Source organism: Pyrgilauda ruficollis, unplaced genomic scaffold (genome assembly GCF_017590135.1).
Source record: "Pyrgilauda ruficollis isolate IOZ18807 unplaced genomic scaffold, ASM1759013v1 scaffold57, whole genome shotgun sequence".
Lineage (NCBI taxonomy): Eukaryota > Metazoa > Chordata > Aves > Passeriformes > Passeridae > Pyrgilauda > Pyrgilauda ruficollis.
The window spans coordinates 7,416,756-7,442,840 of record NW_024527377.1 but is presented as its reverse complement, the minus strand read 5'-3'; the positions used below and the strand labels follow the sequence as shown (position 1 = coordinate 7,442,840).

At 53.1% G+C, this 26,085-nt stretch overlaps 4 protein-coding genes across 8 annotated transcripts; 2 read left to right on the top strand and 2 right to left on the bottom strand.

The window, feature by feature from the left end:
- Window positions 1–142: 142 nt before the first annotated feature.
- FAF2 (Fas associated factor family member 2) lies at window positions 143–15,062 on the bottom strand. Of its 3 annotated transcripts, XM_041481821.1 has the most exons (12): window positions 14,255–14,385; window positions 11,143–11,222; window positions 8,404–8,472; window positions 7,851–7,985; window positions 7,307–7,383; window positions 6,018–6,156; window positions 4,642–4,727; window positions 4,470–4,561; window positions 2,909–3,086; window positions 1,844–2,015; window positions 1,514–1,657; window positions 143–980 (listed from the first exon to the last, which is right to left on the bottom strand). In XM_041481821.1, exons 3-12 carry the CDS (start codon window positions 8,449–8,451, stop codon window positions 798–800), a joined length of 1,254 nt encoding a protein of 417 aa, XP_041337755.1. In that variant the 5' UTR covers window positions 8,452–8,472; window positions 11,143–11,222; window positions 14,255–14,385; the 3' UTR covers window positions 143–797. The 3 variants fall into 3 exon arrangements, with proteins under 3 accessions (XP_041337755.1, XP_041337753.1, XP_041337754.1); XM_041481819.1 differs by lacking the exon at window positions 11,143–11,222 and having other exon boundaries at window positions 14,255–15,062; XM_041481820.1 differs by lacking the exons at window positions 11,143–11,222; window positions 14,255–14,385 and adding an exon at window positions 14,048–14,242.
- A 6-nt stretch (window positions 15,063–15,068) lies between these two features.
- CLTB (clathrin light chain B) lies at window positions 15,069–21,552 on the top strand. 3 transcript variants are annotated; one of them, XM_041481826.1, is made up of 6 exons: window positions 15,069–15,398; window positions 16,937–16,980; window positions 18,098–18,215; window positions 18,502–18,613; window positions 18,991–19,044; window positions 19,528–21,552. In XM_041481826.1, exons 1-6 carry the CDS (start codon window positions 15,215–15,217, stop codon window positions 19,697–19,699), a joined length of 684 nt encoding a protein of 227 aa, XP_041337760.1. In that variant the 5' UTR covers window positions 15,069–15,214; the 3' UTR covers window positions 19,700–21,552. The 3 variants fall into 3 exon arrangements, with proteins under 3 accessions (XP_041337760.1, XP_041337758.1, XP_041337761.1); XM_041481824.1 differs by having other exon boundaries at window positions 16,934–16,980; XM_041481827.1 differs by lacking the exon at window positions 18,991–19,044 and having other exon boundaries at window positions 16,934–16,980.
- Window positions 21,553–23,037: 1,485 nt separating this feature from the next.
- On the bottom strand, window positions 23,038–23,697 carry HIGD2A (HIG1 hypoxia inducible domain family member 2A). Its single transcript, XM_041481829.1, has 2 exons — window positions 23,537–23,697; window positions 23,038–23,356 (listed from the first exon to the last, which is right to left on the bottom strand). The coding sequence occupies exons 1-2, from the start codon at window positions 23,649–23,651 to the stop codon at window positions 23,190–23,192; spliced, it is 282 nt and encodes a 93-aa protein (XP_041337763.1). The 5' UTR covers window positions 23,652–23,697; the 3' UTR covers window positions 23,038–23,189.
- Window positions 23,698–23,708: 11 nt separating this feature from the next.
- NOP16 (NOP16 nucleolar protein) lies at window positions 23,709–26,022 on the top strand. Its single transcript, XM_041481828.1, has 5 exons — window positions 23,709–23,937; window positions 24,051–24,162; window positions 24,773–24,842; window positions 25,299–25,405; window positions 25,662–26,022. Exons 1-5 carry the CDS (start codon window positions 23,831–23,833, stop codon window positions 25,803–25,805), a joined length of 540 nt encoding a protein of 179 aa, XP_041337762.1. The 5' UTR covers window positions 23,709–23,830; the 3' UTR covers window positions 25,806–26,022.
- Window positions 26,023–26,085: the final 63 nt, after the last annotated feature.

Below are 26,085 nucleotides of genomic sequence, written 5' to 3'. Positions count from 1 at the left end.
CTCCTCTCATCCAACAGCTCCGTTGGCACAAAATCACCAGTGTGACAGCAGAAGATGAGTGCACCCACACTGCTGGGAGCCACAAGGCCCACAGCAGCCGAGCCCCTCCCTGGGGCAGGGGCAGAAAGCATCAGCACAGACATGCTAGAGGCAGAGTTTATTACACTACGCAGGCTAAGAACCCTGGGCAAGGCCCCACATGGGTAAGAATCGAACCAGCTCTTTATCAAAAAGTTAATACTATAGTCAACCCCAATCTCCTTTGGTCATTACAAAGCAAGAGAAATATTAAAAGAACAGTATTTATACACAGAGGGAAGCTGAAGAGAGTCTGTCCAGCCCTTTCCCCCCACCCCAATCCCAGCACGTTCCGGTGCTCGGTCTTGTGTCTCTCAGGAGCAGCAGAGTATCAAATCTTCACAAGATGTTGGGTTGCCGGGGTTTTATTATTATTGTCATCAATAAAAGCAATAATTACCAAGAGCTGCCATTCCTGTTCCTCCCCAGGGAGGGCGGAGGGGCAACACCAGCTCCCCCCGTGTGCCCCCCGTGCAGGGGATGGCCGTGCGCACGCGTCCTCTCGCCAGCGCACGCACGCAGCACAGCTGGCACAGGCCATGTGGTCTCTGATCCCTCGTTTGTACGCAGTCTTTTAAAAAAAATATTGTATTATAATAATAATATGAATTTCTCTTTCAGTTTTGTGTCTTCTGGAAAAAAAAAACAAAAAAAACAAAACAAAACAAAAAAACCAAACGGAACAACAAAACAAACAAAAACAAAACCAAAAAGAAGTGTCAATCGTCCGTGAGGTCCTGCACAAAGAGGACTTCCGTGTGGCTGAGTCCCGCCTCCTGCAGCGTGGGGGGGTTGGGCCACTCCTCTGTAGGGAGGCAGGGCAGGACACGGCGAGGGAAGTTGGCCTCAATCTGGAACTTCTCAGGGCTTTCTTTCAAGGAGAACAGGAAGTCGTGGATCACCTAGGAAAGCAACACAGAAATTACTGCCAGCTGGGGGAGCACTGGCACAGCCAGAGTGAATCCCTGGCAATCCCTGGCATCTCGTGGGGAAAGGTTCCCAAATTTGCACCATCACTGTGCTGCACACCTGAGACAGCCATTTCCTTGGCACACATGAAACTGGGCTTGGCACAGAGCACTGGGGACACCAGACACTGTTTCTGACTCTTCCTACACCTTTATTTCAGAGGAAGCAGTGGAATTGCAGAATGTTAAGGGTTGGAAGGGACCTTAAAGATAATCTCGTCCCATGCTGCCCTGTCATGGGCAGAGACACCTTCCAGATTTTCAGAAGGCCAAAAAAGCTTCTTCCACTTTTTCTCCTCTTCCAAGCTGGTGGAACCAGGCCCTACAGCACTCTCTTTACCAAGGAGCTCTGCCTGCCAAGGCTCTCAGCAAAGGTCACCATTTGGCAAGCCCAAGGGAAAAAAGCCACCTGCAAGTCTCTTCAGCCCCTTGCTCTGGAAGGCCCCTCAGCTCTGCCCCAAGCTCACCGTCAATGACTGTGTGAAGTGGAATCGCCGCTCCACTCTGGAATCATTAGGCAGCTTGAAAATGATCTTGACGCTCTCCGGGTCGTCGGGATGCGGTTCTGGAGGAAGGCATTCCGACTTCCGCTCCTTCTCCTCCTGCAGTGTCTGCAAGGCAAGGAGGGAGCAGGAGCAAAGGTGTGCACTCAACTGACCTTTGTGCCTGTCCCCTGCAACACTGCTGCTCCAGGAGCCTCAGGAATGCTCAAGCCCCAAGCAAGACAAGCAATTCCTGCTGCAGGCCAGGCATCCCACAGGACACTGCAGCCCCTCCTGCAGTCCCTCTGCTCTCACCTGCCGCCGCCTCTCCTCTGCCAGTTTTTGCTGCTGCACTTCCTCCTCCTTCTTCTTCTTCCTCTCCCTTTCCTCCTTCTTCTTGCGCTCCTTTTCCTGGTCTGCACGCAAGGATGCCAGATATGCCTCGTCCTGCTGCTGCCTCAGGACTTGGGTTTGGTTCCTCTCTTCCCTGCAAACATGAGTGGGAAGTGGTCAGGGCTAACAGGCCCTGAAGTGAGGGGATGGCAGGCTGAGGGCAGACCCAAGGGTGCAGGGACAGCCTCCAACTCAGAGAAGCACACAGCAGGTAATGCCTTGGGGTACCACAAGCTCCCAAAAGGCCAAGCCAGGTCCCCACAGTCCCTCACAATCAAACTGCTTCCCAGGGGTGGGTAGAACTGAATTTAAAAGGCTTCTGAACCTCTGCAGCTTGGCAGAGCTGACAGACAGCACAAGAACAATGCCCAGGATTCCTGCCTCATATTTGAGACTCTTCCTGGTTTCATCTCCTTCAGGTAATTCCTTGCACATTTTATAAACTGGAACGTGTTACTGGATCCTCACACAGAGTGTGGGGCAGAGGAGGGACAGACAAAGTCAAATGTAGGATCCTGTTTTGGATGCAACCTGTACATCCCTAAGAGTCAGCAGGGACTTGTCAGGCCCCACCAGAAAAGCAGCCAGAGCTCAGCACAGCCAGCCCAGGGAGCAGCACAGAGCTGTGGACACCAGCTCTCCTGCCCGCAATGCCCTTGCTCCCACTTGGATCCTACTGGCTATTGTCCAAGCTTTCCCTGCAAAGCTCCAGCATGCCAAAGGTGCGCTCCAATTGCAGAGAACAGAGTACTCACATCCACCTTTCAGTGGTGGGATTGTGTGTGCAACACATCTGGCTCCCTGGCTATAAGATGGCCTGAATTTATGGGCTGATGATCCCCCTGGCAAGAGGAGAGGCCATGGGCTGTGTTACAGAACGGGAGGTGCTGAGCTATGTGCCTACACGCGGTGTCTGGAGGGAGGAAGGGACAGAGCAGAGCCCGCCTCAACACGGTTTGTGTTGCTGGAGCTCTGGTCCCGCCCTACCTTTCCAGGCGCTCGGACACCAGGTATGTCTGGTTGGCATCCATGATGAACATCAGCTGATTGATGAGGTCATCAGCCTGGATGAGGCCTTCCAGCCGCCCAACCACGGTCATCCTGCGGTCCTTGAGCATGATCACGGCCAGGAACGGGTACGTGTTCTCCCGCAGGGCCTGCGACACTGCCAACAGCACAAGCGTCACCACCCCAGGCACGAGGGCCACAGCACAAACGCTTCCCATCACGGGGGGCCAAGGAAAGCACCTTCCCCAGACATTCTCTCTTCCAAGGCAAAAAAGGCCTCAGGCTCCATTTTGAAAATTAAACCCTGTAAGTTGGCAAAGGGAGGAAATGGCTTTGGGAGCACAAATACTGATGGGAAAAATCCCAAGCTTTCAAAAAAGGCTCTTTTAACTCAAGCAGGAAGGAAGTAAATGGCTCTGAATGTCCATTGAAAATGGGACAAAGCCATGGGTTTAAACTGCAGGAAGAGAAACACAGGACAAGTACATGTAAACATTTGCTCAGGTGATTAGGGATGGTTGAGCTCTGGAAGAAACTGCCATGGGGGAGATGGCAGTTTGTCCACATTGAGCATTTCTGAACAAATTTAGGCTGGCTTTGCTGGAGGCAGGCTCTGTCTGAAGCAGGGAGCAGAACAGATGATGTGCTTAAGTTACTGTTCATATATGGCTGTTGATCCTCTCCATAAAACACACATGGTACATCATGCAACTTGGAGCCTTTGTTACCAATGGAGCCCCCAAACAAAATCAGAGCACCTCAGGGATTAAATGGAAGGTCACGATCCCTTCCAGCTCTGCTTCCCAGGCTGTGACTCCAAAGCATTGCAGCAATGAAACAGGAATAAGTCAAAGACTGTCTCCTCAGAGAGCTCTTCTCTCAAGTTGTTGATAACTGGGAGCAGAACTATGGAGTCAAGAGTGACCCAAAAGTAGCATTTTCCTGATCATGAAACAGAAATGGTGGAAGCAACACAGGAGCCATAAACAAAACACTGGGAAAAGGCTCCACTTGCAGCAAATCCTTACCAAAATACTGTCTGGACAGGTATCAACAGCTCTCAAGCACTGTAGGCTTTTGAGGAGACACAGAGATTGGCTGTGGATTAAGGTGACTGTCTCAGAAAGGGAAAGAATGCACCTAACAAGTCCTCCCTGGCCTCAGGCGTCACAGTGCTTAAGGACAGGTGTAGTTGGATACTTGTTTCTCCACTCAGTTTATCCCCAGCACACACCCACCAACTCCCATTGACAAGGCACTGAAAGCAGCCTAAATGCCCACAGCAATGAGCACAGAACTACAACTGCCCAGAAACACACAGAAGGGTGGAGGTGAAGATCAGAATGCATTTCCTTGGCATCCAAACCTTTCAAGATATCCCAGGAAATCAACACATGTATTTCCCCATGCAGTCCTGAAATCTGTTGTATTTTGTTCAAGTAGACAAGAGTGTATTTCACACGTGTAAATTTGTCAAAGAGCATCTGGCTTGTTCCAGAGACAGAAGGGGACAGGTAAAGCCCAGGAGGGAGACACTCACCTCTGTATCCCTCTGGTTTATTGGTTGAGCAAGCCCAGAAGAGCATTCTAGTGTTGATGAGGGTGATGACCTCAGGTGCACACAGTGTATTGCTGGGGGATGAGAAGAGACCATGTGAGGGAAGCTGCATTTCCGATACAAAGACAACTATTTGGGAAATTCTCCTACCTACCGGCAGAACTCATCTGTGTCCTGGTGGTCATCCCCATGAAGATAAACCAACAGGAAGCGCAGCTCCCGCTTGGCATCGTTCAGGGCCTTGGCATAAGAGCAGAGGAGGTAAAGTTACAGGATCCCTGGGCAAGGGGAATGCAGCACCCACAAGGCTTGTGTGACCCAGGTCATTACTCTGCCACTAGAATGGTTTTAGTGAAGCAGCAGTGGAGGATGAACCTGTCAGACCTTCTAAGTAAGCCTTTATTTAATAGGGCTACAGTGGTGTTCTCTCATGTCCTCTCAGGATGTGGCTTTGGGGAACACTGAACTCAGAGTGAAGCTGGGTAGGCAATGACATGGACTGACACCTCAGCTGCCTCACCAGACTCAGCCAGCAGTGAAGAACCTCCTTCACCCCCTGGACTCACAGTGGCCAAGGCTGAGCTTTCCCTTGAGCCTGCACAGGACACAATCTTCAGATCACACCAAATGAAAATTCTATTAAAACAAGTAATAAATAATGCTGCAGGCCCCGCAAAAACCAGACAACAAAGAAAAGAATCCCTCCCTTTCCACATCTATAGTGCTGGATTCCACCCACCCAAGAGCATTTTTAACAAGACCACAGGATAAGTGCACAATATACTCCCTGTTTTACTGGCACTGAGTTTTGGTAGCCCAACCATTGCACAATTACTTGAGTGTGGATTCCAGGAATGACAGAGGAGCCTAAAAGAGCTGCAGAGGCGGTGAGCTCCATCACTGTGCAGTGTGGAGCAGACAGGCACTGACACTTTCCCCCCAGGCACCTGGGAAGCAGTGCTGATCCAACTGTCTGATGGATGCTCTGCAGGAGACCCTTCCCTTGGCCAGGCTGAGAGAAGCTGTGCAAGAGGCAGTGTCCACGGGGATATCCCTCTTCTACAGAGAGCCCCCTCAGATTTGATATATGGAACACTCACCTCCCATACTTTCTTAGGGGCTCCCTCTCAATTTTGAGGCCCCGAACTGTTGTGAAGTTGCATTGTGATACAAGCCCAGGCAGTTAATCCCAATTTGGTGAACAGAAGGACAGACTCTGGCACAGCACACCAGTTTATAAAAACAAAGGCAGGATTACAAAGAAAAGCTGTCAGCTACAGAGTCACACAGACGGTCGAGGAACAGCCAGAGTAGCTTTGCTTTCCAACTTTGCAGGCTTGGCAAACCATCAAGCCTGGCAGACACTGGTTTCCCAATACACTTGTTCACTAGCTCTCCATTACTCTGTTAAGATAGTTTGGGGATAAATGCTAGGCTTGTAGATGAAAAGCAATTTTGCCATGTAGGCCCTGATACCATGTGGCAAATTCACCACTTCCCAGCACCTATGCACCAACACATGACACTGACCTGGCTGTAAGTCCCCTGGTAGAAGACTGGGTGTATCCTCCCATATTTTTCCTCAAACATATGAATAAACGAAATAATGTCACCCACTGGGTCGGTGACCCGACTACGAGGATCAGGGCGTATAAAACGCAGAGCAAACCTAGGAAGGAAGCAAAGGACACTGGAATTTCAGCTCACTGACTTCTTGAGGCACAGGTTTTCTTTTCTACAGATAGTCACTGAGATTCATAAAGAGGAAAAAAGTCATAGCTGAGACCCTTGAACATTTATAATCTAAACCTAAACTGACATCCGCTCCAAACTGATACCACTGCTACAGAACCAACCCCAATGAGGATTCATCTCATGGCAGGGATCAATAAGGATCCAAGTTTTGTGTGATTAAACAGTTTCCGCTTCCTCTGAAGCATCAGGCATAAGCCACACCAACAGCAGGAGGTTTGAAGAATTTAGTCAAAGATGGGCTGTTAAAAGCCACAGAGTTTTGTCCAGATAACTTTGAAAACTGCATTTTTCCTAAACCAGAACTAAGAATTCCAATGTAAAAAGAGTTGCAGAAAGAGAACATTACACTACGAGTCCTGTGAAACTGTCATTCCTCTGAAGCTGAAAAAGCTTCACTGCAAGGCAGATATCAGTGTTGTTTAGTTCTACTGATGCACAGAAGATACACTGAACTTTGGAAATGTCTTTAATGGGGGAAAAAAGTAATACAACAGGGAAACTGCCAAACCAGGGCAGATGGCAGGACTGTTGACTATTTACCACCACTACAATTCCCTTTTCCTCCTATCAGTGCTGTAAAGGAGACAAGGAGAATTAATGCTTTGGGGCAGTAAAGGGAGAAGAGGTAATAGACACCAAAGGGAATAAAGCAGAGGTGTTTACAGTTTGGGTTTTGCCAAATAAAATCCAGGAATTAGGGCAGGTTAACCTGTGGCCCAGCCCAATGGGACATGATTCTGATGTTTGTCCAAGAATACCAAACGGCTGGACACTGTTTTGCAACCTCTTTGTGTGGCACTCAGACTGTAAAGCTGAGTGGAGTTAGAGATCCCATTAAACACTTCATTAACAGAGCTGCAAGGTGCTCTTTTTCTCTGCAACAAGATTTATTTCTTACTAAACAGCACAGGAACTTCACAAGGGCAGAGATAATGCCAGTTAAGGAAACAAATGGAAAATCTGCCATGAGGCTTAAAGATCTAAGTGACAGAGATCCAGCCAAATCCGAGCTAGTGTGTTCCCTGATGCAGTCAATAAGTGAGTCAGCACAAACAAGGACTTACCTAAATATATCAAGTAACGTGTAATAGGTAAATCGGAATGGAAGCATTATGAAGTAGTAACCCCATCCTAACAGGCCCTGCAATTACAAACAAGGAATTAATTTTCTTAACTATACAAAAAGATTAACAGCACCAAGTCTTACAGGTGCTCATGCAAATTTGTTTGTAAAACATTAATGAAAGTAATACTGTGTTCTAGTTAATATACATTCAAGGAGGGCTCTAGAAAGAAAAACATTATCACTGCCACGTGGAGGGGACAGTCCTTTGTTCCCATTCTACTGATCAAAATGCTTTACTACACAAAGCAAGACAGTCTATGACAAAAAAAAAGTCCTCAGACTGTGAATCACAGGATGGAGAAAATCTCCACAGCAGTAACAGAAACTGAAGGACTAGCTCTACATTTTGTTTTCATAAGATAAAATATTTAGAAAGGAGATAACAGCATGCAAAGAAAGCAGTATCTTTCCCTGCTTGCAAGTTCTGTATTCATAGAGAGCCAGCCAAGAAGCAGGACAAAATCCACTGTAAGATAACTTGCCCTTGGCTGTGGCCTTGAGACAACGTAGCTGTAGATCCTGTGGTCAGCTGTATTGACCTGCAACGGCCGCAGGGGAGGAGGATTAAAGACACTTGGGACACCCTCTTGCTCGTTCAGTCGGTCCTGCACAGCTGCCTTTGACACAAGAAAGAGCAAAGGGAGGTTTCAAGCATTTTATGGTTTTTATACTTTGGACAGTGACAGTGGGTACTACTTGTCCACAGCCCCAGGGCACTGGATAAGCACAACTGCTGACAAACAGCAACCACCAGTGCTCTTTTCCATGTGGAAAGCCTTCTCCATGGCAGCCAGCACACAGGCTCCACGGGAGGCCACATCGTGGGCCAGGCAAGGGATTGTTCACAGCCATAATGACTCTGCTGTGTTTGGCTGAAACCAGCTCTCCAGAGGTGTGGAGATAGTTCCAAAGAGCTACTTGGGTAAATCCAGGGGGGGACAGATTAATCTTACTGGTAGGGCCCCCGCCTCCCACAGAGGGCTGCATTTAATCCAGGTACTTGGAAACTGCTACAAGTCTCATTTTCAGTGGTACCTCTATGTTCCAGTTGTGCTGCTCCAGTGTGTGGCGACATTGGTCCATGGACTCTATGCCAGTCAAGTCCTAAAGAAGGAGAATAAAAGCAGATGAGTGCCAGGAAGTGCTGCATTCTGACTGCTCTTAACAAGGCGTGAGCACATGATGGGAGTTACCCCAACACATTATCACAATGCTCAGTTTTTAAGTGCCCTGCTCAGCTCTTAAGAGCAGAGTGACCCGTAAACACTCAGGAGGCCTCTAACAGGCCTTTGCACTCTGCCAGCACCAGCCAACTCTCAGTGTGCCCAAGGTCTGTCACTACAACAGCACTCAGCACAGTCAAGGGTTTAACACAATACTGCCCACAGGCTTCACTCTGAAAAGATGTGCCAGGCCAATGCCCTCAAACATCATCTTGAACTCAAAATACAGACAAAGCATTTCTGAAAACTCAAGATGACTGTTACTCCACTCACTGCCAGCATAAACAGAAACTAAAACCAAAACGAGCCAGGCATTACTAAAGGTGATGTTCCCAGCACCACAGGGGAAGTAAAAAAAGTATAGTAAACAGTAGTAAAAAAAGCAGGAACAGTCCAACACAGGGCCTGAAACAGAAAACAATCCAAACACACTGACAAACCTCAAAGCCACTGGGTGTATTTTAGCCCTGTGCCAATCAGAATTTCTGCACAGATCAAACAATTGTGTCTGTTATTACAGGAAGCAACATCAGCATCTCCTGAACAGAGACAAACATTTGCTGAAGGGAACACCCCTATCACTGTGCCACAGAAACATCTCTCCCCACTGCACTTGCTTTAAGGTCTGAGCAGATGTTTTCCTTGAAAAAGCCTTGACACACTCCTGACAGGCTGAGCAGTTAAGAATGCACTGAATTATTTTTTTTACTGGAGAAGGATGGTGCATCTATTCCCCTCCCTGCCCCCATTCATACATTCCACATGCCATTTCCACCCGAGTAACAAACACTGTGGACAAATGCCCTATTCAATCTCTGGGCTCAGTTCAAACTTTCGAGCATTTCTTGGCTTCTTTCTCACAAAGTCACCACCTTCTCTCCAATCTACTGGGCAAAAATCATTGTTTCATTCTGCTGCACAGAACCAATCAGACTGTTTAAAGCATTGTGACTGCAGAAGTTCAGGAAAAAAAAAGCACTTCAAGTAGCTGTTCAGTGGTGTATAAATATTTATTAAAAAGTAAGTCTGCTGCAAGCCTTGCAAGGGAACACTGCAGAACTGGATTTCAGAGAAGAAATAAAGCTCAGTGAACTCAGCTGTTGTTGCTAGAATACCTTTTATTATCACTCAGTTTCATCATTTAATGTTTTAGTTTAGCTATCTTTCTTTGAAGATCTGCTTCACAGAGTAAAATTTAGGGTTTGTATTCTGACTTTACTTTTTATTCAATTTATTTTGCATTCTGACTTTATTTTTTTAACCTGAACGCCTATAGCAGGCACTTAATTGTCTTTTCAGAAGGACACCATTAAAGGCACCTGCAATCTACTCAATTAATTGATTTTACAGTGGAGTTGCAATGTGTTTATTCCAGAGCCTTGAAAGTCTTCTGATCACCTTCCTCAATACCCTGGAAATTCTGCTGGTGTTTACAAAGTTTACAAGATTCAGAAACTCATTTACACCTTTGTTTCTAAACGCCTGGATTATCTGTGAGCACTAAGAACATCACCCCCCTTTTTAAATGATGCAAAATTCTTCTGCAGTTTTGGGTCAGAAAGCAGCAGAGCTATCAACAAGCAGTTAATGAGCACTGAATTACTGCAGCGTTTGCAAAACCATCTGAGTTCCACAGAGACACCAGAGCCAGCCAGCTTCACCCTTCCTGATCACCACCACAGTGACAGGCAGCTCTAGCCACTTCTCAGTCTTCTACACCAGCTCTCCAGGGAGGTGAATTTCCTTTTATTTATTTTTTTTCCTTAGCATCTTAATACAGCTGCTTTCAACCCAAAACAGAAGTGACAAAGCCACTCCAAGCAGCACTGTGTGAGCGCTCCCGCCACTTGTCCGATCAATGAGGCTTCACAATTAAACACTGCAGGAAAAGCTGCCGGGCAAAGGCAGCTTTTAACGCCCAACACCTTGTTGGCTGTTACTCTGATGTGCTCCACTGGATACACCGCAGCTCCTCCATGTTCTGGGAGACACACCAGGGCTCAGAATGACCCACACCCGATGTTAGGAATGGCAGGACCACAGTTCAACTGCCACTTCAGACAACTCTTGCTGGCAAGCACTGATACTGGTCATTATCACCCCCACGGCATTCCTAGGCCCCTGCTTCACCAAGTCATGCAAACAGACCAGAAACTCGAAACTTCACATTATTTCCACTGCCTCAGCATCTCTGGTGAACTTCAGCTGCAAGCTTACACACATGGCAAACCAGCACATACTTAGTATCATCAGGGCTAAGAGAATAACCAGCATCTTCAAACCTTGCTACTCTGATCTCTTATTAGCTGCCTTTAAGAGCATGGATCTTACAGACATAATAAGTAGTTAAAATTAGTCCCATTAAACCAGCACACCCAAACCTTCAAATAAATCCAAGCTCAACATAGTGGCCAATATTTCAAAAAACCAAACATTAAATTCCACAAATGCCAGAAAAGTTCAATAGTGCCTTCAGAACCACCACACAAAGCAAGAGTGTTACTGTAAAGCATAAGGAAGCTTTTGCTGGAGGTAATTATTTTTATCTCACCTTTGAGACTGCTCAGAATCTTCTCAATACTGAAGTAGTGGAAAGTACAATTTCATGCTTCAAAAGCAGAAGGAATACCCCTGAGTGGACAAAGGTTGTAAACTGGACTTACGAAACCGTCGCCTCTACAGATCCACTGCGATGTCGACACAGCCCAGGAGATGCAAATCCACGGGACTAACTGGCACTGCTCTTACTTCCCAACCCACTGCCAAATTCCAGAGAATTACTTTCCAAGGGTAAAGAACATCTGAGTTCTAACTGGAAAAATGCCTTAAACAAGAGTTTCTCATTGCATATTACAGCAAATGCCTTTCTGAGGGTTTTGATCGATACACTGAGTGGGAAAGCTGCCTGGAGTTTCATGTTTCCTCCTTCCCCTAAATCAGAGCCATATCCAGCCTTGAGCATTCTGTTTTCCCCAGCTGAAGTCACAGATTATATGAGTGCCAACTCTCTTGCAAATAACACTCCATTACTTTACATTAGCATATTACAATATCAGACATCAGCCCCAGTGTAATGGGCACAGATCAATAATCAGATCCTAGAAAAGCTGCTCTGCTGTTTCTTCCATCTCCCAAATGAATCACATCTCCACAACTTTCCTAAACTGTTCACAGCAAACTTCTCTCTCCAAATGTCAGGACAGCGAGGTCTCGACAGATGAAAAATTTAGATGCTTTTATTCCCTTACATTATTAGCCAGCTCTCTGGCAGTAAATGGGAGGCTGAAAGCATGCAAGAGGCTTTGCTGCTTTCATTTCAAGTTTATCCCAGTTCTCTCCACTGTTTTTTCCCTTTACTAACCTGCCCCAGCATGGTGCAGATAGCTGCCCTGCTCCAGCCCTGCCCACAAGAAGGAAGCTGCTGGTTTCAGCATTCTGCCAGCAAAGCTGTTTGTATGAGCACTAGAGCCCAGCACACAAACAGGAGTGGAATTAATGCAGAGCAGGCACTAACCAGAGCTGTGCCCAGCAGCTCGGGCCAGGACAGGACAGCACCTTCACCTCTGCCTGGAAAGGGGCACTCTCCAGCAGAAGCAGGATAAACAGTTTAGGGCAACAGCATCTTCAGCCCAAAGAGCTGTCTGCCAGGTGCACAGCAGTCCTTGCTCAATGCTACCCTCCCTTTGGCTCTCAATTTCACTGAGGGCCTTCTACTATTCCTCACCTCCTCCTTGTCATCCTGCCTTCTTTCCTGGTCTGCTCTGCTGCTCCCACCACAGTGCAGAGGGATGTAACCTTCTGTGGAAGTCCTGGGCTCTGTCACCATGGAATGCTGTACAGCCTACTTATGATGGCACTTCACAAAGTGTGAAATTATCCTTGAAAACACTGAAGTGATCCCTGCAAAGTCAGCAGGGATCCCTGAAGGCTTTCCAAGCTGACTTGTAGCAATGTACAAATTATTTTAATGAGACTTAGCTAATCTCTCCAAACACCACATTCTTCCTATTGGAGTCTGAGAAAAAAAACCTATCATCTCTTCCAAGTGGACTGATTTACCTTTGAGGAAGCAGCAGGGCTCACACCCGAGCCCCTCTCAGCCAGGTGGGACACACCAGAGGAGAAGGAACCACCAGTGGGGTCTGTCATTAGCCCGGGAGAAAGCAGATCCAACACACCCCAGAAGACAGAAGAGGGAGGATCCTGGCTGGCATCCAAGCCTTCTGGAGCACAGCTTTCACATCTGGCTCTGCACAGCAGTGCTCTGAGTGAAAAAATTTCTCCCCTTTACAGCCTGAGGAGCGTTTCCCTGTGCCTTAAACCAGAGCTTGACAGGAAGCTGGACTAAAGCATGAATCCCTCCTTCTGCCTCCCTGACAGCCCTCTGTCCATGACAACAGCAGGTGGCACTGGCAAACAGGATTATTTCACTTCACAGCTGCCCACAGGGGTTTGGAAACAGCAGCAGAGGCAGTGGGGAGAGCAGCACCAGGATATCTCACAGCAAGAGAATGGGACATTTATATGTGCAAAACCCTCCCCTACTGACCAGGCAGCACAGGGACAGCAATGGCTAACACTGCTCTGTGCCTTCAGTCTGTATTTAATCTGACTGCCCAAACAGCTCAGTTTGCAGCAGACTTGGAGGGGACATGTGTAAAGCAAGGCTCCTCCTAGGTCCAGTCCCAGGAAAACACCTCAGCACGGTAATTAAATCGGGGCTGTGAATCAGGGGAAGGCTTGGGAAGGCAGTGTGTGGAATGATGAACACCTGCTCTGCCTCACCTGGGCAGGCAGGGCCAGATGCCCCCGGAGTCCCTTTAAATCCAGTTACATCACACCAAACTGCCAATGCACAGCCTTAAAAAAATAATGTAAAGCTACAAAAGCAGACAAAGCACTCCTAAAAGTGATCACAGTATTTGTAAAAGAACTACAGTCCAAGGGATGCCATGTGATGTCCTACAGCTCAGAAACAAACCAAGACACCTGAAGGTAATTTTCATTGCTCAGCACATTTAGTTACTCATCACTGAGCAACCCTGAGAATTTCAGCTGCCCAGCTCTGTTTTCTCCTCAACAAGCCACATCTTCAGACTGTGTTTATGATCATTCATCTGCCACACAGCCCCAGGCCTCGCAAACCAAAGGTTAAGCGACCTTGCCTGTGTTGTGTAGCAGACACAGATTAGATCATTACAGTCTCCAGCGGCGTTACCCAATCGTGAGGGGCAGGAGCCATGTTCCACACAAACCCACTGGATAACTCTCCCTCAGTGCCAGGAAAGGCTCTCCAGCTACGACAAGGAAAATTTTCAGACTAATTAAAATGGCCGGGACTTACCAAGGAGTTTTTCCTGCACGGAGTTTACTGAGCAGCCACCTCTCGCCTCCACAATTAGCCATGACAGAATATCGCCCCGACAAAGTGTCAGGGGCACGGAAATCTCACTCACCCCAGCCAGGACTGGGACCACAGGTGTCTCTCCTCTCACCGTCCCCTCATGCCCAGCTCGACACCCTGCTCCAGGACGGGCCTATCCGGCTCTGGGAGCCCCGTACCCCCCAGCGCCGGCAGGGCGGGCCCAGCTCAGCCCGTTCCGTGTCCACGCACCGCCTCCCCCGCTCCCGCCGGCCGGCACGGGCCCCCCGGGACGTGGCACCTGGAACTGCAGTAGCTTCTCGGTCTGTTCCGCCGTCAGCTCCCGTTCCTCAGGCGCCGCCATTTTGCTGCCGCCTCTGACCCGCCGCTCCGTCACTCTCCGGAAGTGACGTCGCCCGCCCACACTTCCAGCCCAGCCCCGCGCGGCGCGGCCAATGGCTGTTTATCGGCCACCGCCGGAACTGCTGGGCCGCATTCCGGACACAACCGAAGTGCTCTGGGGCCTGTCCGGAGATGCCCGAATCCCATCGGCGGCGGTGGCCGCTCTCGGGTTTCCCCGGCGGGCGCACGTAAAGTTCCGAAGAGTGCCGAGCACCGCTCGGGTGTTCCCGGCGGACACACGAAGAGTTCCGAAGCGTGCCAAGGGCTGCTCGGGTGTTCCCGGAACAGGCCGGGGATGAGGGGGCAGCCTGTTGCAGTGGGAGCGGGCCCTGAGCCCAAGGGGGGCGGGGGGATATGAGCCGAACACCCCCCGGAGCTGGCTGTGTTCCCGTCACCGCGGGGGCTGCCAGACACCGAGTGGGTCCTGCCCGGGCACCTTCGGTCCCGTCGGGTGGATCCTGCCCGCTACCTCCGGTCCCGCCGGGTGGGTCCTGCCCGGCACCCCTCGTCCCGCTGGGCCGCCCGTGCGCCGGGCCCAAGATGGCGGCGGCCGCTAAGATGGAGGAGGCTGTGAGGGGCCCCCGCTCCCACCCGCAGCTACGAGCGCCCGCGTGAGGGATCGGCGAGGCGGGACCGCGGCCAGTCGACCCCGGGGGAGGCAGGCGGGCAGCCCCGGCTGCCCGTGCCCGCTGCGGCTGGCCGGGAGGCGGGACGGGCCGGCGGGCCCGCCCCGGCGCTGATGTCAGCGCGGCTGCCCCGCCCGCCGCCGCAGTGACAGCGACAGCTCCGCCCGGGCACAGTCGGGCCCAGCCCAGCCGAGCCGCGCAGCCGGACCGGGAGCGGCGCGGGCGGGCCGATCATGGCCGACGACTTCGGCTTCTTTTCCTCATCTGAGGGCGCTGGCGCCGAGGAGGATCCGGCCGCCGCCTTTCTGGCCCAGCAGGAGAGCGAGATCGCGGGCATCGAGAACGATGAGGGCTTCGGGCCGACCGACGGCGAGGCGGCCGCCGCCCCGGGCGGGCAGGCGGCCCCGCCGGAACAGGGTGAGCACGCCCGCGGGGGCCGCCCGGCTGCGCTCCCGCTGGGTGCGGGCGGGCTCCCGACCTTGTGGGGTTACGGAGGGCTGTGCCCCCTTGTGTCCCGAAGGCAGGGAAGGGTCCTCCGGGCCGCATCCACGCGGGGCTGGGGTCCCCGGGGGATGCACAGCATCCCCGGTGGGTGATGGGGTCTGTGCTGCGCCTCATGGGCCGGTGGCGGGGTGACCCTGTGGGCCAGGCTGGCATCCTAGGATCTGGGCCTGTGCTTATGCCCAGAGGGCTTCTCGAACCTCGGGGATGTGGGGTGAATCCTGAGCTGGGATGTGCCAGCCATGGGGTGATTTCTCCCCTTTGTGCTGGGTTTCCCGGGTTGGATGGACTCCCGACTCCATGTTTCAGTGCTCCCAGCTATGGCAGTGTTAAAGGCATCCAGGCGGCACTGAGGAGCAGTGACAGCCTTGTCACTGTCCCCACAGACAGGAGAGCCCTTTGGGATGCAAAATGGAAGATATTGCCATTGGGAACGTTTTGGTCCCAGGCCCTGCAGGTAGAATTTGCTAATTCTGCTCTCCTGTCTGCAGGGTCTTTGGCACCTGCTCTCTGTGTGGACATACGGGCACTGTTGCCACAGGGCTCTGACTCCTTCCCTAACCCAGCCCCACAGGGTCTCCTCATGCTGTCTGTGGAACAGTGATTTCAGAGCTCTGCACACAGGGCCATGGAGGCAGATCTGGGCCTGGAGAGGTGTTGACAGCCACAGTGATAAATGCAGTTAGACAGGCTGGAGCTGGGTGTAGTCATGGGGCTGAGCACTTTGGGGACAGTGCTGGACTCAGCTGCATTGGGTCTGTGCCTGCAGCTGGCTGGCCAGGAGAAACCCTGTGGTCACTGGGGAAGGCTCAGGGCCTGGAGTGTGACTCCTTCAAAGTCTCTTCTCTCCTGGCAGCAGAAAACCCCCTGCCTGAGCTGTCTTTGTAACCCAGGTGTGCAGCTCTCTGGGGCTGCGGGGGCAGATGGGTGCCTCATTACCAACCCTGACCTTGCAGCTCATCCCAGGTGCACTCCCAAGGACCTGCAAGCATGCCCTCCTGTCCTGGTGGAGCACAAGGAGTGTTTCCATGGGCTGTGTCCTTGGAGAGTTGCCTTGGCACTTGGCTGGCAGCTCTTGGATCAGCTGTGTCCATCAGCAGCCTCTGCAGGTTGGGCTTGGTCAGGTTGTGTTTCTACAGTCAGAGCAGCAGCCTGTGTCGGTCTTGTGCCAGAGCAGTTTCCCTAATCTTCAGATAAGATTAAACACCAGTGAAAACACCATAAAGACATAAATGCCTGCAGAAGTTTGTGTGAGAGAGTGAGAGGTGCTTGCTGAATCCCACCAAGCACAGGACACTGGAAGGGTGCTGTGCCATGGGTGTGCTGAGCTGAAAAAGGCACAGACAAACTCCCAGGAGCTGATCTGATGTTGTTTCATGAACACCAGCCCCTCTGGGATCATCTACAGCTGTCATAGTTGTGTTTTTCCTTCTCTCTTCCTTTTTCTCAAGCAGGTTTCCAGAATGGAGGAGCCACTGTCAATGGAGATGTCTTTCAGGTGAGAGCTCAGCCTTTTGCTGGCCCAGGGCTGCTAAGGAAGATTGGGTGGGTATGGAGCCAGCAATCTGCTGCTCTGCCCCCAGCATTGACTGGAGTTTGCTGTCCAGCTGCAGAACAGCTACGGTGCTCCTGGAAAGGTCTGGGTCTCTTGTGTGAGTCCTGGCTGCTCCATTCTCTTTGAAGAGAAGATGTGTCCCACCTGCCATGATCTGCCCCACATGTGTTTGCAGGTGGCTTGTGCCATGAAGGAGTGCCTGGGCCCTGAGAGCAGGTGACAAATCATCCATTCCCCAAGAAGTCCCCTCTCTCTAGCCTGGGTAGCTTCTGGAGGCCTCTGGAGCAGGCAGGGGCATCTCTTGACAGAGGCCAGAGACAGGATAGGCCTGCCATGGAACTTGAATCTCCCATGAAAACCACTTGACCCATGGCCAGGGGACTTTTGGGGAGACCCACCTGGGTCTCAGATCCCTTTGGGAGCCAGAAGCCCAGCTCTGCTGTCAGCAATGACAGCATCTCACAAGCCCTTCACCCCACTTGGTGCCCAACAGTGGGGCATATGCACTGCCCATGCCAGGTTTACAGGATGATAATCGCATCAGGAGTGGGACAGACTTAATTAGATTGAGGATCTTGGAAGAAAGCTGTAATCCCATTGCTGAGCTTGGTGTCAGACTGGGCATCTGGCCAGTGGAAAGTGTTAGGGGAGGTGCTGGGCCTGGCGGGGCCCTCAGCTCAGACGTGAGGGAAGCAGCTCAGTCTAGGAGCTGCCTGGGCCCCAGTGAGGGCCAGGGAATCCCTGGGGAGCAGTTCCAAGGCCAGTGTCTGCCCTGTGCAGTGGGGCTGCCTGGAGGAGCAACAGCTGCAGTGGCAGAGAGCAGCAAGTCGAGGGAATCACTGGGAAGGCTTTAGGTGACAGGGCCTGAGGCTGGGAGAGCAGCTTGGGTAGCACTTTGGGAACGCTGTCCCTCATGTCCCAAGCTGTCACCCTTCCCACCTCCTATCTTGGCTTGTCAGTGCTGGGAGTGTGGAGTCCTGACTGCTGCCAGCCCTTGGAGGTGGCTGAGCTGGGCTCTTGGAAACACTGGTGCTGATGGTGAGGTGCTCATGTGCTGCAGGAGTCCAACGGCCCCACGGATGCCTACGCAGCCATAGCCAAGGCTGACCGGCTGACCCAGGAACCTGAGAGCATCCGCAAGTGGAGGGAGGAACAGAAGAAGCGCCTGGAGGAGCTGGGTGAGACCCAAGGCCATGTATAGCCCCCTGTGTTTGTGGCACCTTGTGACATGGCACTCAGGGCCCTTGGGGTCCCTCGCCTCTTGGTGACCCTGCTGCATCCCAGAGAGATGTCTCGTGCCCCTGCCAAAGATCTGTTGTCCTTGGGGCAGTGGTGCCTTTTGGCCAGTATTGGTTGGGACTGGGGACAGGTCTGAGGGGCTGCAGCTGTCCTGCCTGCCAAGCTGCTCAGCACACGCAGCAGGTGCCAGTGTGGCTGATGGGCTCTGTCTCACTCGGGCCTTAGATGCGGCATCGAAGGTGACTGAGCAGGAATGGCGTGAGAAGGCCAAGAAGGACCTGGAGGAGTGGAACCTGCGTCAGAATGAGCAGATGGAGAAGAACCGAGCAAACAACAGGTATGTTGGGGTCAGTGTGACCAGAAGGACTGTCTGCCTTCCTGGGATGTTTGAGGACCTCTTTCCCCACAGTGGGGTCCAGCCCTGCAGGGACAGAGCCTTGCCAAGCAAGGAGAGAGACCCCAGGTCTTGGAGTGGCTCTGGTGGCTGTGCAGAGCCACTCTGGCTGGAACCACACTGGGATCACCCTGGAATCTTGGTGCCTCCTGCCCCTGCATGGGACTCATGGGGGGACAGGGTTGGGCTCCAGGTTCTCCTGGTGTGCTGAAGTGTGTGGGTCACTCTTTGGGAGGACTAACCCCCTCTGTTCTCTCTTTCTAACCCTCTGCCTGCCAGTTGCTCCGCTCCACTCTCTCTCTCTCTGTGCCCGGGGCTAGGATCGCTGACAAAGCCTTTTACCAGCAGCCGGACGCCGATGTCATTGGCTACGTGTATGTGCCTCTTACAGACCATATCCTGCCCCAAAGGCTCTGGGGGTCCCGGCCCCAGCACTGCCTGCCCAGCCAAGGGAAGGGGGGATGCTGGGAGGTACTGGCCTGGTGAGGTACCAGAGGGAGGATGATGCAGCTGAATGTCTCCAAATAGTGGAGTTTTAGGAGATGAGTGGAGCTCCTAGAAATGCCTCTGTGGGAGCTGGTTGAAGATGCAAAACCATGGGCTCTGTGGGGGATGGCTCTGTGGGGGTCAAGTCTTCAGAGCAGGCAGATACTCCTGCACCCCTGGATGAATGATTGATGTTTTGCGTGAGTGCAGCCAAAGGCAGACTTGAGCATCGCATGTCTCTTGGTCCCAGAGGACACTGAGCTCATCAGCTGGGGTAAGGGACAGGAAGCAGGGACACAAGGGTTTTTAAGACAGAAGGAAGAGTCTCCTTAGAAAGGGTCTGCCAGTGACAACCCTCAATATCTTTGCAGGGCCTCGGAGGAAGCATTCCTGAAGGAGTCCAAGGAGGAGACCCCAGGCTCTGAGTGGGAGAAGGTGGCCCAGCTGTGTGATTTCAACCCCAAGAGCAGCAAGCAGAGCAAGGATGTCTCGCGGATGCGCTCGGTGCTCATCTCCCTCAAACAGACGCCCCTGTCCCGTTAGCTGTGCCTGGCACAGCTGGGAGCACAGTGGGCACGGCTGGGCTCACTGAGCCAGGTGGCTTCAGGGGCCGGCCCAGGAAGGGCCTCCCACTGCCTGCTCCGTGATCTGCCTCGGCTGTGCTCGAGTCACTGGTTGTATAACTCTCCCCATGGTTTTCCTTTGCTTAAAAGGTGCATTGGTCTCTTTTTACACTTATTTATAAATCACTGTGGCATTTCCCCGGGAAGCGGCACTGGGTGGCAGAGCTGAGTTAGTGGGGAAGCCCCAGCCCAGGCTCTTCAGGAGGTTATGTCTGAGGGCCTGGCTAAATGAGCAGGGAATATCCCATCCTGTGTTCCCCACTTCAACCCTGTGCTGGCAATAAACCTGCCTGCAGCTGTCCTGGCAGCCCCATGTCCAGGCTTCAGTCCTAGCCCTGAGGCAGGGATCCCAATGGGATCTTGGGCTGTTGTCTGCCTTTTCCATGGGATTTAGAGCACAGCTGGAGCAGGGTTGAGAGGGTGGAGAAACAGCCCTGGCTTGTCTCCACACTTCTGGGTCCTGCAGGGAGCATGGCTGCAGCATGGCATTGCCAGACTGGCAGGGACTGAGCAATGTAAGTACAGGTGCCCAGGTTGGCCTGGACTGCCAGTGGCTGCCCCAAGCCCATCAGAACTCTGCCCAGCGTTGCTATGCCCCAAAAAGTTGGTGCAGCTCCAGTGTCCATGTCCCATCCATCTTGCAGCACTGGCAGCACAGTGGTGTGGGCCACTGGGAAGGGACTGTGGATGTTTCCTGTCCTTCCCCCATGAACACCAGCAGTTGGGAATGTGGGAGTCCAGACTTTGGGGGACCTTTGGCTTTGCTCTGTTCCTTCCGTTGCTACCAGAATGGGAGATGGAGGCTGTGTAGTTGCAGGGAAGGAGGTAGGAAGGTCCAGCTGCTGTGGGGCTGGTCAAAGCCCCATCTTCCTAACCCAGGGGTCCAGAGCTGGGTTGGGCAGAGTTCTGGTACTGGAGCTTATACTGGCCCTGAGAACAACCTGCACATCTGTCTGCAGTTGCTCTGCCCCCTGGATTTGCCCACCTAAGGCAGTGTGGGGAGATGCCTCAGTCCTGCTCCCTGCTCGAACTTTTACTCCTCTGCTTGGCAGGGATGGCACCAGTCCTGGGAACCTGCAAAACTCCTGGGTAGCAGGAGAGGGACAGCCTTGAGCTGGTGCTCTGGGTCTGGCCTGTTGAGGGCTTGGGAACGGTTTGCAGCAGCTTGGAGGGACATAGAGCAGAGCTCACAAAACATTCACCTGAGCCCCTCTGCAGAGCCCTGCTCAGCAGGAAATCAAGTGTGCAGAGCTCTCCTGCCCTGCACCTGTGGCTCCAGGGCCAGAATATCACCAGTCCTGCTGCTGCAGCTGTGGGGGTGCCTGGGCACCCATGGCTCTGGGGCATGATCTCACCAGTGGGCTGGGAAGGTAAATGGGTGTGTAGGGAATCACTTGCTGTTGTGTGTTGGGACTGTGCCCCCTGCCCATAGGGCTGATCGTCCCTGCCTGGCCCCCTGAGCTCCAGCATGCGTAGGCAGCTCTGCTGTGCTGCAGGGCACCTGGGGACTCGGCTGCCTGCCTCAGCCTTGCATTGCAGAGCAGCAGGAAGCACCCCTGGCTACTTGTGGGTGGGCAATGTGCCCCCCTTGTGCTGTGTCCCTCCAGCCCCTGCAGGCAGCTGGGCCCCTGGGTGCCCCAGCTGCCATGTGCTCCGTGTCAGGCCGGGGCAACTCTCGGGGAGCCGTGCCCACAGCTGTTCTACATCCCCTCGGCTTTGGTATCTGTGACTGTCCAAATTACCTGTTACAATAAACCAACATCTCCAATCCTACAGGGCACTGTCGTCTTTCTGCTTTAGGGATGCACACTGTGTTTAGGAGAACCTACAGCCATGAAGCCTCCTGTGGAAAGGATGGGGCTGGAGGAGGAACATCCTACATGAAAAAAAAGGAGTGAGAGGAAGGCCAGAGGGTTTGTGCTCGGATGGGGCCAAAGCAGTGGCAGCAGGACCTGAGGCTTCCTGTCCCCAAGGAACTGCAAGCTCTGGCTTGTCCAAACAGGCTGAGCTGCTCCCTGTCCACTGCACCTTTCTCCAGCTGCCACGGGATTGTGCTCATGGATCTGCCCACCTGCTGCTCCTCACACCCCTGCCCCAAGCTGGCTGGGCTGGAGGTGCCAGGGAGGCAGCCAGAAGCAGTTTCCTCTGGGAAAGATGTCCTGCACAGGCAGCCAGGGAGGGAAGACAGGCCCTGGGCTCCATGCCGAGGTGGAGCTCACCCTGCTCAGCACTGGCGATGGCTTGTTGCCCACCCTCACAACTCAGACATCAGCTCTGGTAAGCAAGAGCCTTCCCTCTCTCCTTGCCAAAGCCCACCAGCACAATTCCCTGGACAGGACAATCCACATGCTTGTTTGCAGACAGAGGGTTCACCCCTCAGCCCATCCTTACAAGGACTCAGGGCACAGGCATCAGCTCACAGAACAACACCTGGAAACAGCCCAGGCTGCTGGGTGAGGTGTTTCAGCACAGACAGAGGTGTCCCTCTGTGCCCCTTCTCCTGCAGGTACGAGCTGCTGCAGCCACAGTGCAGTGAACAGAGACTGTGGCCCCACGTCCTCCCAGCTCCGTGGCCCTGGCACGGAGAGCAAAGCCTCGTGGATCACCAAACCCACTGGTGTGATCCAAAGCCAACAGCAGGACCATGTTTGTCAGGACACAGGCAGTGCAAGTCTCCTGGAGAAGAAAGTGCTGCTGACTCCCCAGCAAGAACAGCTGAAGCAGCAGCACATCCCAGAGAACACAGCCAGACTCCATTTCAGAAATGTGAGTTCCCTGCTTGTTTTCACAGGGAGTTTCAGGTCTTGTTTCTTGCATCACCACAGCTTCAAGACAGCCATGCCCACTCCTTTTTCTCCCTGCACTGTTTACTGTTATGGCTTCACAGTGCTCTGCAACCCAGTATCAGTCAGAATCTTGCTGCAATTCACTTTATTACTCACCAGTTTCAATTGCACAGCTCACACAACCTCCCACACTGCCTCCCCCGCTGCCTAGGGACTCTGTCCTGCCAGGACCAAGCCATAAACAGTGGTTCCCTCCTCATGGGCAGCTCATTTCTCAAATGCTGGTCACTGCCTGACTATAACCACACCTCAGACCATGACTAAGAAGACACAATTTTATCAGCCTGTGACAGTATCAAGCATGGACAGGAAGTCTGACAGGGGTGGTGAGCCTTAGTGACGTGCAGCTTCAGTGCTGCAGGAGGGTGAGCTCCTGGGGAAACAAAAAAAAAAAAAAAAGCCACAGCCTACATTGCATGTTAATCGCACAGTGTATTCACCCCATTTCCAGTGCTCCAGAACTGGCTCTGCTGCGACATCACAACAGTCTCTCAGAAAACTCCATCCCCAGCCAGTGCTGCTGTAGACACTTGCCCGTGGCCGCAGCTTCGCTCTTGTCCGATGTCACTGTCGGGATTTGATGGCCGTGGCCATCATGCCCCCCAGCAGGGCGGCGAAGGTGCAGCCCTGGGCTATGACACGCGCCCGCATCATCAGCTGGGAGCGCCGAGTGTTGCCTTTCTTGAAGCAGATGATTCCGTACACCAGGACACTGACGGTGCACAGGCAGCCTGCGGGGAAGGACGGCGGCTGTGAGGCGGTGCCGGTTCCCCCGCACTCCCAAACCCGAGCCGCGCCTCCCGGGGGACAGCCGGCCCGGGGCTGAGGGACCGGCCCCGCACCAGCGGCCATCGCGCCGGCCCGCGCCCCTCACTCAGCCTCCGTCCCGCCACCCCCCGCCCCACCCTCACCGAGAGGCACCAGGGGGTTCTCGCGGGTCTTGCGCACGAACTTCTCCGCGAATCCCTCCTCAGGGAACGTGGGCAGCGGACTCGGCTCCAGCGGCGGGGGCGGCCCGGCCGCCATGGCCAAGGTGACAGCAAGGCCCTTTCCGGCTGCCGTAGCCCCACCTCCGAAGCAGTGTATGCCGGGGGTTGCAGTCCGACGCGCGCACTTACCGCGCGGCTCTGCTGTCCCGGAACTACACTTCCCGTAGTGCCCCGGGGCGCGCGCCGCAGCCCGCGGCCAGCCCGCGTGTGTCCGCCATGCCGAAGGCCAAGGGGAAGAGCCGGCGGCACAAATACTCCTACAACCTCAACCGCAAGCGGCTCTACCGCAGCGCCCGCCGCCGCGCCGCGCCCCGCATCGCCTGGTGAGCGCCGGGGACACGGGGGGCGAGCGTGGGCTGGGGCAGGGCGGCCGGGAGCCGCTGCACGTGTCGGTGGGGAGGGGGACACGGCCCTGATGTCGCTTGTCCCTGCGCAGCTCGCACATCCGCCATGCCTGGGACCCGCACAAGTCGGTGGCGCAGAACCTGGCCGAGATGGGCCTGGCCGAGGATCCCAACAAAGCTGTCCCCATCCCGAAGAAGCTGCTGGTAAGGAAGGGTTTGGCGCGGACCGCTCCTTTGCGGGGGGGGGGGGTGGTTATCCTCGCAGCGCTGGGCAGGTGGCTCTGGATAAGTCTCTGGCAGTGGACACGTTTCTTATCTTGATCTATGCGCTTATCTCACCAAGATCCTGGCGTGGGAACGAGCTACAGCGCTCCGGAGGCATTATGGACTTTAGAACAAGTATAAAAAAATCTTCAGTCCATCTCCTGGGACTTTCCAGGGACAGGCGGGGTTGGGAACGCTGCAGCCAAGCTGTTCCTGATAACAAAGAAGGGCTCTTTGTGTACAGCAGTGCCAGCCTGGCCCATCTGCGTAAGAGGGTAATGCTTTCAGGTGAAAGGTGGCCCAAGGAACTCACGGAAGAAGCAGGAATGACCTTGTTTGCCATTTGGCTCCATTCACACAGCGTTTCTCAGCTGACAGCCTCGCCCACAAGGCAGTTTCATGGCACAAGTAAAGCTCTGCTTAAGCCAGCTGGTTTCCTGCCACTTGCAGCCATGTAGAAGCAGTTTGGAGTTTTGGGAACAATGTGTGGGGACACAGCTCTCTTCAGAGTGGGCTTTTCTTCATTTGTCTTTTCTCTGCTGTGATTCAGGGGATGGAAGTGGAAAGCGATGGACAACAGCCAGGAAAGAAAATCGTGCGGAAGCCCTACGTGGTGAATGGTCAGTGCTGCAGCTGGGGTTCTCCCGAGCCCCTCTGGGCTATTCTGTCATCCTGTGCTGTGCCAGGGGTAGGGAAGGGTGTTGTTTCTCATCCAGCCTTGTGGAGGAGCATGTCTTTTCCACAGTGTTTGTCCCTGCAGCCTCAGGAGGGCTCTTGTCACTGCGAGATGTGCTGGTGCCTGGGTCCAGGGTGACAAGAGGCCACGGAGGCCGTGCCTGGTGCTTCAGTGGTGGGCTGGGCAGCTCTGAGCAGTCACACTGCAGGCCTGCATGCCTGCAGCCCGAGCACAGGGCAGTTGTCTGGGCCATTCTCTTGCACCAACATGCTGGGAAGCATCCCTGCGTGCACCAGCAGCCAAGCTGTGTGGCTGGAGTCGACCTTGGGGGGAGGTTGGGGACCTCTGAGGTGTTGTGGCTTCCTTCCCCTCCCTCATGCTACCTCTGCCCTCTGCCTAGAGATGGAATTGGAGGCCAGCCTCCCTGAGAAGAAGTCGAACACGCTGTCCCGGGACCTCATTGACTATGTGCGCTACATGATCCAGAACCACGGGGAGAACTACAAGGTACATTCCAGAGCAAGGAGCACCTGGAGGGATTCACTCCTGGATCTTCCCATCAGCAGCATGAGAACTGCTAATCCTCTCTGTCCTGGATCCTGTTTTGCAGTCAGCTGATTATTAAGGGAAAAAACACAAAAAAACCGCTTTGAACTGTGGCCAGCTCCACCTGAGTCAGGCTGTGATCACACTGGTGTGGGTGGGCTGGTTTGGTGTTTGCTCTTGGGGCTGCTCCTCTGACTTACCTTCTCCTTTGTCACAGGAAATGGCTCGGGATGAGAAGAACTACTACCAGGATACTCCCAAACAGATTAAGAGGAAGATCAATGTGTACAAGAATTTCTATCCCGAGGAGTACAAGAATTTCGTTGCATCACTCAAGCCAGAAAAAATGGAAGTGCAGTGACTGCTCTTTTTCCTCAGGTTTACCTGCAAGTGCAGGCTTGACATAAATATTTTCCAAACTGAAAAAACCTTTGGTGATGGAGGAAGAGCCCTCACTAGGCAGAAAGGGTTTAACTATCCATGAAAGACTCTTGGCACCGGCACTGACTGTGCTGTTCTGCTCACTTTCTGTGTGGCAGCCAGCTCTTTAGCTTTGCTAAAATAAAATACTCTTTCTAGCTGCTTGTGAATGTCTTATCTGTTGGCTGTTGCTTGGTGCAGTCCTCTTTGGAGAGCTCCTG